This window comes from Exophiala xenobiotica (assembly GCF_000835505.1).
Source record: "Exophiala xenobiotica strain CBS 118157 unplaced genomic scaffold supercont1.1, whole genome shotgun sequence".
NCBI lineage: Eukaryota > Fungi > Ascomycota > Eurotiomycetes > Chaetothyriales > Herpotrichiellaceae > Exophiala > Exophiala xenobiotica.
The window spans coordinates 1,335,719-1,348,816 of NW_013562494.1; the positions used below are offsets into that span (position 1 = coordinate 1,335,719).

General features: G+C 52.2%; 4 protein-coding genes across 4 annotated transcripts; 2 read left to right on the top strand and 2 right to left on the bottom strand.

The window, feature by feature from the left end:
• Nucleotides 1–1,368: 1,368 nt before the first annotated feature.
• On the bottom strand, nucleotides 1,369–2,303 carry PV05_00521 (uncharacterized protein). The gene has a single exon (XM_013465421.1). It carries the CDS (start codon nucleotides 2,223–2,225, stop codon nucleotides 1,386–1,388), a length of 840 nt encoding a protein of 279 aa, XP_013320875.1. The 5' UTR covers nucleotides 2,226–2,303; the 3' UTR covers nucleotides 1,369–1,385.
• Nucleotides 2,304–3,002: 699 nt separating this feature from the next.
• PV05_00522 (uncharacterized protein) lies at nucleotides 3,003–7,442 on the top strand. The gene has a single exon (XM_013465422.1). It carries the CDS (start codon nucleotides 3,292–3,294, stop codon nucleotides 7,120–7,122), a length of 3,831 nt encoding a protein of 1,276 aa, XP_013320876.1. The 5' UTR covers nucleotides 3,003–3,291; the 3' UTR covers nucleotides 7,123–7,442.
• A 289-nt stretch (nucleotides 7,443–7,731) lies between these two features.
• On the bottom strand, nucleotides 7,732–10,318 carry PV05_00523 (uncharacterized protein; the record flags this gene model as incomplete). The annotated part of the gene is made up of 9 exons (XM_013465423.1): nucleotides 7,732–8,308; nucleotides 8,379–8,598; nucleotides 8,656–8,792; nucleotides 8,849–8,951; nucleotides 9,011–9,287; nucleotides 9,339–9,411; nucleotides 9,461–9,505; nucleotides 9,552–10,075; nucleotides 10,135–10,318. The coding sequence occupies 9 exons, from the start codon at nucleotides 10,316–10,318 to the stop codon at nucleotides 7,787–7,789; spliced, it is 2,085 nt and encodes a 694-aa protein (XP_013320877.1). The 3' UTR covers nucleotides 7,732–7,786.
• Nucleotides 10,319–10,984: 666 nt separating this feature from the next.
• PV05_00524 (uncharacterized protein) lies at nucleotides 10,985–12,852 on the top strand (the record flags this gene model as incomplete). Its single annotated transcript, XM_013465424.1, has 3 exons — nucleotides 10,985–12,188; nucleotides 12,257–12,502; nucleotides 12,566–12,852. The coding sequence occupies 3 exons, from the start codon at nucleotides 10,985–10,987 to the stop codon at nucleotides 12,850–12,852; spliced, it is 1,737 nt and encodes a 578-aa protein (XP_013320878.1).
• Nucleotides 12,853–13,098: the final 246 nt, after the last annotated feature.

Sequence of the window (13,098 nt, forward strand, 5' to 3'; positions counted from 1 at the left end):
CACGCACCAGCGCGTCATATCTGACGAAAGTATTAGACATAGCCGCAGGACGGCCAGTCCATGACCATGTCTGTTCCAGACAGTAAGGTCATCTTCCTTGCGATTCCCGCCATGTGGAGCTGGATCTTCAGTGATTCTGTCGATGGACATGATCCTGTCCTTTCTGATCCTCTCTCACGACGAGAACGCATGGGTCTCCTCAGCACTCGATTTGTGTTTTTTGTCGAAATCGGTGCTGTCTTCTTGACCTTCTTCCCGACGAGTTTCTGGTGTGAGTTCCACCAATGATGTTCGGAAGCCTACCCTGTAGGGGACGGATCAAGGTACTTGTGCAGGCACTTCGAGACTGTTGTTATTCGGTAGACAACTCGAAAGCTGGATTACTGCAGAGGCACCTGGAAATTTGGCGACGCAGAGGGAAGTTTTCGACTGCGCCTGAATGTGACACCAGTAAGTAGATGTCTTCGTGAATTGCCAAGGTGGTCTCCAAAGTATTGACTTACAGTTCAGATGCCTGTCCAAAGGACAAAGCGATCTTTTGTTGTGGTTTTCCTATTTGGAGCGGCCTGGGAGGAACCCAGCCCAGACATTGGGGTGCAGTCTGTAAAATTGTCAAAGTAGAGCGCGGGGATGCACGCTCCTCCAAACAGTGGTGGTATGTCCTTTTGAAATAAAAGCAACCTAGGTTGCCCTAGGTGCTTGCTGAGCCTGGTATCGAGGGTTTTCGGAGTCAGCTATGGTATGGTCCCCGTCATATTTGTGAATGACTCGTTGTCATGCCATCACTTCCTGGTGCCTACCACAGCTCAAAGTCAGTACGACAATGCGCAAAGTAAGAGGGGAAAGGAGCAGACTCACCGTTGAGAATGGGCAATCCATGTATCCCACAACAGAGCAAGTACATTGCCGAAGTGAGGACCAGCGAATTTCTTTTGGCCTGGACAGAAAGTGAAAAGTATGTAAGATAACCCCGTAGGGCAAACTGCATGTTGGAATCACCGAGCGCATCAGTTCTTCCAGCAGTCGGAGAGGTCTTGGTTTCACCAGCCGGAGCCAGCTACTCACGCCCTGCACCACGCGAAGGTGCCTCTCCTGCGCAGGCTTGAATGATTGTCGCGATGAAAGAATCCAGGACGACGAGCGGGGAGTAGGTGGGAAGAACAAAGAGGATAGAGCGAGATGTTGACAACAGATCGCGCAATGTTTACAAGGGAGGTACAGGGAGCGACTCCGGCAAGCCACGAGGATCATTCACTGCAAGCGCGTCGCTGGACGTAGAGTGAGAAGCTCAAGTGAGGTGAGGGCGAAATAAAGCCAAACTGGTTGCCTGGAAGGAAGATCAGATGCGTAAATACACAATGTACCAGAGTAGAATTTTAGTGCCGTTATAATTTGTCAAAACGTCCATGTCTCCCCTGCCCTCCAGCAAACCTGGCTGCGCCTCGGAAACTCTCAGTCTGGAGGACTTTGATGCCCTGATTGAATTCATTCCTCAAAGCGTCCTCGAAGCTGGAAGCATTGTAAGCTGCATAGTAAGCTGAACTCCTGTCCACATTCATGCATGCATTCGGGAACTTCAGAAGCTCCTCGGCCAGTTTGGTGGCTTCCTCCAGAGCTTTGCCTTTCGGTACCACCCTGTTGGCCAGACCCATGGACAGGGCTTCTTGGGCTGTCACAGGCCGTCCGGTTAGGATCATGTCCAATGCACGACCCAACCCGACGATTGCCTGAAGTCTGACGGTGCCTCCATCAATCAGTGGTACACCCCAGCGCCGACAGTACACCCCGAAGACGGCATCCTCCTCGACAACGCGCATGTCTGCCACAAGACTGAGCTCCAGCCCGCCGGCCACCGCATGGCCGGCAACAGCAGCAATGACGGGTTTTTGGACTTGCAAACGCGAAGGTCCCATCGGTCCGCAATTGCGATCCTTGACCGGCTGGAGGTGATCTCTGTCAAGAGGATCTATAGTCGCTGGGTCCTGCTGTTGCTGAGTGGTGAGGTCGACAAGGTCGGCTCCAGCGCAGAAATATCCGTCCGAGCCGGTCAGAACCGCAACTTTTTGTGAGCTGTCATTCTCGAAATCAAGGAACGCAGAGTACAGATCTCGGGCAGTTGAAGGATTTACAGCATTGCGCCGATGAGGGCGAGAGATGGTGATGGTTGTGATGCCTGAGGGGGTGGATGAGACGACAACGGAATCTCTGGGCGACGACGACTTCATCTTTGTTCTGAGGACCAACTAAGCTGGTACGCAGGAAAGGCATACAAAGCACAAAGCATGCGAATATGCTCAATGGCTTTAATGATTATTGTCCAAGGAGAAGAGCATGTCAGCAGATACCCCACGTCTCGTATTCTCAGCCTTGCGGAGGTTTTTTTGCCTCGGTTGAACGGACCAGCCATATCCATCAAGGTCATCCCCTGGCGTGCCTGGTCAGTGGAGAAACATCAAAGAGATTGGACAGCCGGGAAGAGTTTCACATGGCAGATATGGCCACCTCTCTCCAGCTGTACCGCACATTTCTCATTGCATCGTAGTTGCTACTGTAGTACAATGGCCAAGATATCCATTCTGCAACGGTTGGTAGGCGAGACCTCTGGCGGTTGACTGCGCCACATGTGCTCAAGATAGGACGCGTAGTGCTTCAGAAGATGTTGGAAGCTGGACGATTATTGTGAACCAAGACGCGGTCAAGGTCAAGGTCAAGGAATGCCACCCGCGCGGCTCGTCAACGGCACAGGCCATGATACGAAACCCATGATGCCCCTAAACTTGGGAGAGGTTAGGGGCATGATGGGGGGCACATGGGGCCACTAAACGATACGCGATGCCTGGGATGGCCTGGGCGCGTCAAGGACGATTGGCCAACAAGACACCCGGACTGCAGCTAATTTCATGCCTAGCGAGCCTTCGACGTCATTTGGATGTGTGATGGCGTCTGCGATTGTCGATAATCTGCCTCTGTTTCTCGACAATCTGATCAAAATCCTTGGTTGGCTTCGCTCCACCGTTTGTCCAAGTTTCCCTATCTTTGTTCTCTGTCTTGCATTCTTTTGTCCCTCTCGTCTCAACAATCACCTCCTTTACAAGACTGTAACAACGTCTTTTCATCCTCTGCTTTGTCTGCGTTCTTGAAAGTGTTGGCTATCGACGCAGGCCTCCGCCACAAACGCGATCGGGCCTACCATCACCAAACACAAGCACACTGCAGTGTCCGTCATGCTTCTACAGGACTCCCTACACACAGAAAGTTAACGACATCCTTTCTCGGCCCAACTAATTCAACATGTCCCTTAATTCTACCCTCGACCTGGGCGGGAGCACGACCGCGAGCGAGTCCAAGAGTGGACAAACCGCCAGTCAATTTGCTGCCTCCCTAGTTACCTCCATAGCCATCTTCGGCATCCAAGTGGCTCTTTTCCTCCTCATCAAAGATCGATTTGCTCGAATCTACCAACCGAGAACATATCTGGTACCAGAAAGAGAACGGACGAAACCAACAGATCCTGGTTGGTGGAAATGGATCAAGCCAGTCTTCGTCACCTCCAATTCCGAATTCGTGCAGAAATGTGGTCTTGATGCATACTTCTTCCTGCGGTACCTACGCACCCTCCTGAAGATCTTCGTCCCGGCTGCGATGGTTATTTTACCCATCTTGATACCCCTGAATGTGGTAGACGGTCGAGGTGGACGCTACGCTACAGGACGACACGAGAATTCAACAAATGTTACTGGACTGGATCAGCTTGCTTGGGGCAATGTTGCTCCGGACCATACTGGACGATATTGGGCTCACTGGCTACTGGCCTTGGGTTTGATTGTCTGGGTCTGTTACGTTGCGTACGATGAACTACGAAACTACATACGTATGCGGCAAGCCTACTTGACATCGCCCCAGCATCGATTGCGGGCGTCAGCCACGACCGTGCTAGTGAGTGCAATCCCTCAAAAATGGTGCAACGTGGAGGCCCTGGATGGTCTGTACGACGTTTTCCCGGGTGGTCTGAGGAATATCTGGATTAACAGAAATTTCGACGAACTGAGCGAAAAGATCAAGCGACGTGACAAGCTTGCCGCCACCCTCGAAGCTGCTGAGACGGAACTCATCAAGAAATGTTTCAAGAAGAACGAGGAAAATATCAAGAAAGCCGACAAAGAAGCCGGCAAAAAGCTCTCCAAGCAGGAAAAGGAACTTCGAGCAACCATTAGAAATGAAGAGGGCGATCAAGCAGCTCATGGCCATGGAATCACGACCGGCAATCCCCACCAAGTCAACCATCGTCTTCGTGATGTCCTCGACGGACCTAGCGACCGTTCCATGTCGCCATCTGACGGAGAAGAGGACGTAGTCGAGGAACCCCGACATACACGTCGCGCTATCCCGATCCCTGTCATCGGTGAGGGTATATCAGCAGTCACCCACGGGTTGGACACCATTGGCAACCGGCTTCTGGGTGGCATCCGCGGCGTCAATAAAGGAGTGAATGATACCATTGATACAACGAATGGGTTTGTGGCTTCGGAGCCAAAGCAAGCATCTTCTTCTGACGACGATGAACCATCACGCCAACACGATAATTCCGGCTCTGGCACTCACAGAAATGCCTTCCATCAAGAGAAAAAGCATCGCGCTCACGATGCTACGGCAGGGGCGCAACCAGCAGATGGCGATCGTGGACGTTCAAAGGAGAAACTCGGGAGATATGATCGACCGTCTAGCCCCATCTCTCAGTCTAGTACAATGAGAGATGAGAAGACCCGGCCGGAGAAGCCGCTAACCAAGTTCGAGAAATTCAAAAAGGCCATTGGTCTTGGATCGGAGGAGAAGGACCCTGTCGACTATCCGCCTGCGTTTGAATGGAACTTTGAGCAGGACCCTGATGATGCTGTTTGGCGGCGATATTTGACAGAAAAGGATCGTGAGACCATGAGGCTGCCCATTTTTGGATGGCAATGGATGCCTTCACTCCCATTGATGGGCGAAAAGGTCGACACCATTCGCTACTGCCGAAAGGAGGTGGCGAGACTCAATGTCGAGATCGAGGACGATCAGGCTCACCCAGAACGGTTTCCACTCATGAATTCGGCCTTCATTCAATTCAATCATCAGGTCGCGGCGCACATGGCTTGTCAAGCTGTCAGCCATCACGTCCCAAAGCACATGGCGCCCCGTATGGTCGAAATTGATCCGAACGATGTCATTTGGGACAATATGTCGATGCCCTGGTGGCAACGCTACGTTCGGACTGGTGGTGTCGTCGCTATCGTCACCGGCATGATCATCCTTTGGGCCGTTCCTGTTGCCTTTACGTCAGCTCTATCTCAGCTGGATACGGCGGCAAAGACATGGACTTGGCTTCATTGGGTATTAAGCATTCCGGCTTGGTTCAGAAGTGTCATTCAGGGTGTCTTGCCGCCAGCCCTTTTGGGTTTGTTGACCTTCCTGCTTCCTCTCATCCTACGATTCCTGTGCAAAGTTCAGGGAATCCAGTCCGGTATGCTCGTGGAAATCTCGGTCCAACGCTACTACTTTGCCTTCCTCTTCGTCCAACTGTTCTTGGTGGTCTCAATCGCGTCTGCACTCACGCAATTCTTCGCCCTTTTTACCAGTGTGGATGGGTTCACAAACATCCCTGCCTTATTGGGCACTAATATCCCCAAAGCGAGCAACTACTTCTTCTCCTACATGCTACTCCAGGCACTCTCTGTGAGTGCGGGAGCCCTGGTGCAGGTCGGATCACTTATTGGGTGGTTCATCCTGGCTCCTCTGTTTGACAGCACGGCACGAGCCAAGTTCAAGCGACAAACCGAATTGTCCAATGTCAGATGGGGGACGTTTTTCCCTGTGTACACCAACTTGGCTTGCATTGGCTTGATCTATTCCGTTATCTCGCCATTGATCCTGATCTTCAATGTCATTACCTTCTCATTGTTCTGGTTTGTATACCGCTACAACACGCTCTATGTCACCAGATTTACCCGCGACACTGGCGGCTTGTTGTATCCGAACGCCATCAATACCACCTTTGTGGGGTTGTATGTGATGGAAATCGCTCTCATCGGCATGTTTTTCCTTGTCAGAGATTCAGCCGGGAGCGTTGCTTGCAGCGGACAAGCCATCGGCATGATCATTATCTTGATCCTCACTGCTGGCTATCAACTCTTGTTAAATGAGGCCTTCAGCCCCTTATTCCGATATCTTCCCATCACGCTCGAGGATGATGCTGTTCGACGAGACGAGGAATTCGCCAGAGCAATGCAGAACAAGCAGGGGCTCCTGGAAGCTGACAACCAAGTCGAAGACCTAGAAGACCAGCTGGAGCGTAAGGAGCGCCAGTCTATGGAAGAAGATCGGAATGAACAGGAGTACGAGCTTCAACGCATCAAAGCAGACAGAGACGCGCGGCTCGAGAAGCAGGAAACGCACAAGCCTGATTTGGAGCCCTCTGAATATCAGAACCCCGAAATTGTCATGAACCTGGATCAAGACAGCAGAGGTCTTCGTATCGCCAAGTCTGTGACTCAAAAAGCAACAGACACCACCAAGCATCTCGTCGTCCGAAATTTGGGACGAAAAGAACGCCCCAAGTCATGGGCCGACCGAGATAATGAACGAAATCGAAGAGCGTCCAATTTCGGTGAGTGGGAGGATACTCCCTCGCAAGGCCGTAGCAGAGCGCCCTCGGAAGTTCCTGCGCAGGGTCATACAACACACAAACGCCGCGTATCACCGCCCCGAGATGTATTTAATAAATTGAACAACTTCAACCCCATCACCGGCACTGAGAAAGACATCGAAGCGCAGCGTGCCGCCCGCAATCAGCTTGCCGATGCTCTCTTTGGAGGCGTCAGTGACGAATTGGAGGATCTGACACCCGAGGAGCGCGATCGATTAGTGCAGCGCGCTTTCCAACATAGTGCACTGCGAGCAAGACGGCCCGTGATCTGGATCCCGCGTGATGAGCTCGGCGTTAGCGACGACGAAGTCCACCGCATGGGACGATTTAGCTCTCATATCTGGGTCAGCAACGTCAGGCAAGGTCTCGATTCCAAAGGTCGATGTGTGTACAGCGGCGCCCCGCCTGATTTCAGCGAGGTCGATTTGATACAGCTGTAGGCCATGCTGAGGGATGGCGTGTCGATATGATATTATGGGGATATCTGGGCGGCAAAGAATGAATACTTCAACGTATGGAAGAAGCCGCGATCTGATGCTGTTTTCGGTCGATCGATAATCCAGGTTTACTTACGGAGTACTAGCATCAGCGACGGAGTACGGAACACGAGCTGTGTCTTTAGCTTGCAAGTTGCAAACTGCAAACGGCGGTATCGTGGCAGGTACTCGTCCTTGCGAACCCCATGGAAGATGTACTATTGATTAGAATATCATGTCCTTACGACTTAATGTTATTGTATGTGAGATAAAATGAAGATGATCACGCCCAGCTAGCCTGGGTAATGAAACCTGATTTTTGTATAACCACCACCGAAACTGAAGTTTAGCATTCAGTGGTCCTCGGGAAGGCTCCAAGGGAGCCATCATCTTCTCCAGACTGATGATCGAATTCCGTGCAACGTCGCCATCTATCACGTCACGGGATTCAAGGTGAGCAGGGCTACCTCACTGTACTGTGTTCAATTCAACACCCGCTCCTCGCGGTAAATGGCCAAGTTATCGGTACTAGATTCTGCTTGAGCGTCCATGGACCCTCCACACGATACTTGCGTCAGCCCTTAAAACGAGCCACCAAGCCCAGAAGAAGTCGAATTGGCGACAGAATTCACGATCTTTTAAGGATGAGATCGTCCGTCCGCGATGCTGCTGTTGATGTCCTGGAAATGGCGGTATCATCCTGTGCCCACACAACATCGATCTGATCATGCTCCGAGCTGGCCAGAATGTCCGGTTCTCCTCTTGGCTTGATCTCGAATCGTAGGTCCGCGGCGCCGATGAGCAAGAACAGGTCGAAGCTGGCCTCCTTGGGTCCAGTAGCAGCAGGAGCAGCGGCAGCGGCAACAGGATTGGCTCGTTTGTTCAACGGGGCCTTGAGCCTGTTTGACAAGCCCACGATGCCACCACTTAAAGAATGCTGCTGCCTGCTCGTTATTTTCAGCTTGGCCAAGTCAATGGTGATCTCGCAGACGGGCTTGACGGCGCTATGGCTGATATTGGGAGGTAAGCGGTCCCGTGGATGGTCGGTAGACACAACTTGGAACGATCGAGGCTCTTCGCCACGCTCGCCCGTTTTGTCGAGAACAATGTTGTACTCCCTCTTGATTCCTTTGCTCGGGATCGGCACGCCCTGTATATCTCATGTGTTCAATCAATCTGCACAAGGCGGTCTCAAGGGAAGAGGAGAGGGGAAAACTCACTTTCTTGATGATCCAGTCAATTTGGCCCCGAATATACTTCTTGCCATCAAGAGCAGAGATTTCGGGCACATCTCCCTGACGGGAGTGCTTCAATGAGTTGTACCGTTCCGCAAACACCACTCCATAGCTGGCCGGACAGCACACAGACTCGAATACAGGGCCCAAGCCCCTGAGCTCCCTCACTCTGTTGTGCACGAGTCCTTGGACGACGGATAATTCCCTATACTAGTTGTCAGCCTCAATCATTACTCTCTTGTTGCTGGGTAGCTAGACTTACGGCTCGGGTGCGCAGAGAATTTCCAGGTCGATTGAGATTGACTTGTGTTTCTCTCGCTTCTTGTTGTTGAAATACGTCTTCATCCGATCTTGATAGTAGTTGTTCCAAGCGAAGCCACCAGACAACACGACACGGTCCTGGGTTGAGATGATTAGTACGATCAACGCAGATCATGACCACGGGGATGCTCAACGATCTTCTCGCCCTTGTGCTCGCGAGCCAGTGCTTCGAGTTGGCTGTCGATGATTGCCAGTATGTCGTTCACTGCATTGTTGAACCATTCTTCCAGGAGCTTCCTGTCCATTTGGTAGTCCACAAAGGGTACCGAAGAAGAAGCACTTCGGGAATAGCTTACGGATGGATTTTGAACAACACCTCCTGAGAGCCTTTGCCTGCCAATTCGAAGTCCTCTGAAGGTGGTTGAAGCCCGGCCAAACCTGGCACCGGCAAGAGGAAATACCCTCCTTTCGGCTTCGATCTGCCGTAATCATGCTTGATGGCTGCAAAGCCTGCTTGGACTGCCTCCAGAGCCCATATGGCGCTGTCCTTGTCCAAAAGGTTGATATTCCTCATTCGCGATATCATATAATCGAGAGCAGCTTGATCGATGCTTGCGGCTCCGGCCGGAGCGCCTTGAAACCATGTTAACAAGAGGACGACTAGGAGAGGCAAAGAACGTATACCTTCATCATACGTCAATGGTTTGACACGAGCCGCTTCTTTCTCGGATGAAACAAACATGAAGATATTGACATCCTGGATAGACATCAGCATTGGTCGTTAAGACGTATCAGCCTTCGGTTACAGCTGTCCCTCCACCAGTATCGCAAACCAAGACGACGTCACCTTTCTGTTTCCATAGTCAGTATTTCGATCCTGAAGGCATCCGGACGCACCTTGAATCGGTCTTGTCCAGTCTCGACTGCGGAGGCAGCCGCTTCACTCATACCAATCACCGCTCTTCTATACTGGGTTTTTCCCACAACCTCTCGGATCATTTGCTTGACCTCGTTCAAGGTTTCCGCGTCACGGTTCCACGTTGTCGGTACACTGAAAACATACTCAATGCTCAGCTTCTTAAAGTCATTGATCTGTTTGGCGAGCGTAGCCTCGATATGCGAGTGGACGTGAGTGATAAAGTCCTTGAAATACCACCGTGCATTCTCTATTTCGTGGCCGTAGGCTGCCAGACCGACATCCCGGGCAGACATGGCATTCTTGAAGAGGCGCTTCGTCTTGACCCTTTCCTCTTGCGTGGCGAGCGTTTTGCACTCGGCGCCCCATAGTTGCACGGTATTGCCGTTGTAGATAAGCTCGGTTGGCACTTTTTCCAGGCTGCTGTTTTGACCAGGCCATCGTCTGATTTGTCGTAGTTGAGACCAGTCACTCGTCATCTCATTGAAGAGAGCCCACGCAACGCCTTGGGCCATGGTTAGACATCCTTCTACGTACTGACTGTACACTCGAACTTGCCTGTACAAGTCATGCCAAAATCAATGCCGCAAACCAAGTCAGGCTGCCACTGATGGCTGGCCGGCTGGTTCTCTGGCGGCGACATGACTCGTTCCGTGTACAGACCAATCTCGACAAACCGCGACTGGGTCGGAGAGTCCTGTTGGCCGATGTTGACCTGGTTCTCGGAATATTCAGAATTACTGCTCATGAGGCACGTGAGCAGGCTGGATAAGACAACATATTGTAGTCATTGCCACGCTCTCGTACTTTGGCTGAATGCTGTGCCTCGAGTCAAGACCTCGTATCGATTGCGCTGCCACACCGGTCGATGTTCGATTTCTTCATGATCATGAAATTTTTGACGATGCCGAGAGGTGATTCATCTGATTATCACCGCTGACCATGCCTGCAGATCCAGCACCTGACCACCCTTACAACTTGGTCATCCTTGTCTCGCGTGGAGGAAGTGGCACTCCCCGTCGGTGATGATTGGCTAGCCACTTCTCGAACCTCATACGAGTACCAATCTTCATGCAGGGCAACGTCATATTCTCATAGTCTTATGCAGACCTTGAGGCTGTGCGGTTCCTCAGAACCCAACGGCAACATTGCAGCGAACTTGGGATCGGCCCACTCAAGAGAGAAAGGGCTTGAAACGGCGACTTGAGGGTTTGTGTTAGACATACTCTGTTGTCAAGGACAGTGAAGCAGCCCCCGTACTGTTGACTTGGAGCGGAATGGGAGAAGTCTGGCGCCGCCTTCGAAAGAAGCGATTCAGTATTGCAGCGGCCAGCTGTGAAAGGCCGGGCTAGAGCGCTCGAGGTTTGTTTCTTCCTGAGTTACCAGGTCGACATTCAAGCAGCCCAATACGAACATGCCTTCCATTACCTCACTGAAAAGACGGTTCACAGCCACGGACTCGTCAGGCGAACGACCTCCTACGCCACCTCCACTGTACACATCCGACGACGAAGGAACACGTTGCGGAAAGAAAGGCCAACGCCACCCATCTCCACTGGACAAGAGTCCAGCGGCCTTCGACATCAAGTTCGACTCGGTCCCTGATCTCTCGTTGACCACCACGGTCACATCTGGCAGCAGCGAAGCCCCGTCCACCAAGCCTAAACAAGGGCTTTCCAAAAAGCAAGCCGCCAGGAACTACTTGTTGGACTTCTGCTATTTTCCCAATGACTACGACCAAAGGCTCACCAAATATCCCGACACTCACCTCAAAAGACAAGAGGCTGTTAAGACCCGAATATGCTATTCGTCCATGTGCTCCATCATCAGCGGGACAGCCTTTGCAGTGCCTTCGCATGGCGCCTCGGCCGCCATTTGCCTATGGGCAGCCCGTCGCTGGTATGTTGCTGCGAAGAAGCTGAAATTCATCAAGCTGGAACTCGTGAACCGAGGAGTTGAGCTGCGGCCTTTTCTCCATCGAGACTGGATCATCCCAGCATCCGTAGCTATCACATGTCTTGCCGTCGGTCTTGGTGTCGACTTCGGGCTTTCCGGGGCAGTCCCTCTAGGACATCCCGAGCACACGCTGGGTGGAGGAGGCCAGATTCAACCAGATTCAGGAACGGCTACTCAAGGTCTCCTGCATGCTGGCAACGTACCAGTAACTCACACCTCAGACCCTGCTTTGCATAACAGTGCAGCAACCCATATTCACCAAGCCCTCGATCCTCAATCTGGATCTAGCGGTACTCATCAATGGCATGAAAGCATCCATGAGAAAATGCAGACTGTCACTCAGAACTGGGGCTCAGGATTCAAGGATCAAGTCCAAGCTCTCTTTGGACCGAATCATCATGCCATAGCATCAGGTGCTACCGCCGACCAGACCTTCGCAGGAGCTGCTGCATGGATAGCAGGGGCACAGTCTGCCCAACTCGTCGAGAAAGAGATCTTGGCCTTGCTCAGCATGCAAACGGTCCAGCAAGTATGCGAGCGTCTCGATTACGAGAGTATCCTACCCAGATACAACTACAACATCACTTGTGATATTCTGCCATGGGCGACCGGCATCATCTGCTCACAATGCGAGACGAACATCTCAAGCGGGAAATTCTACCGTGAGTAACTTACAGTAGCACCTCTAGCGAACCTTGCGCAAAGAAAGCCCGGAGCTGACATATCTCAGATTGCTGCCATTGCGCGGGCAGCGCCGACGCACAAGTTGAGGACGAGTTCAACCTGTGTCTGAAATGCTACAAAGACTCTCCGACATGCAAGAGTCCAGATCATACTTTGGAGACCCGGCAAACCGCGCTGCCAGGCCGCTACTGCCTACCATCAGGCAAGACCAAGCTCATGAAAGACATCGCCGGTCCGGCGAAGCTGAGTTGCACTGCTTGCTCCACCAGAATCACCCGAGGCTGGCATTACGGTACGCACCATTCATTCCCCCCGCTTCCTTCCTGTCACGCAAGCTTACATGCATGATGACCAGACTGCCTCGAATGTCGCACATCCAAGAAGAAATGCACTCTCTGCCTCCGATGTTACGAGTCGGGAACCACATGCCCCGGCGACGAGTCGCACAACTTCCACGCCTTCCCTCGAGCCAAATTCGCGTCGTACAGCCAGGAGACTCCGTATCAGAAACGAAGAGGTCGAGCGCCGACGGGCGAAGCTAGTTGCTCCGAATGTCACGCCCGGATTGACAAGGGCGCTTTCTATCGTATGTCCCGGGCGTGCTTCACAGACACACCCACGCCCACGTACAACCCGTTGTAAAAACCCCGAGGGAGCTAACAAGTGGCATAGACTGCTCCAAGTGCAAAAGAGGCACCTTCGACCTGTGCGATGAATGCTTTGAACTCGGCGAGCACTGCCTGGACAACAACCATGTGCTCGAGAAGTTTTATGCGTGGAAGTACATACGACACGTCGACAAGGCCGAGAAAGCGAGTTGGAAATGCTCGAATGCGCAATGCGCCGGACAGGAGAGGAATGATGATTTCTTCTTCAGTAAGTTTGCCG

Excerpts from the sequence above, each read along its gene's own strand:
- PV05_00522 (XM_013465422.1), top strand. The coding sequence starts at position 3,292 with ATGTCCCTTAATTCTACCCTCGACCTGGGCGGGAGCACGACCGCGAGC.
- PV05_00521 (XM_013465421.1), bottom strand. The coding sequence starts at position 2,225 with ATGAAGTCGTCGTCGCCCAGAGATTCCGTTGTCGTCTCATCCACCCCC.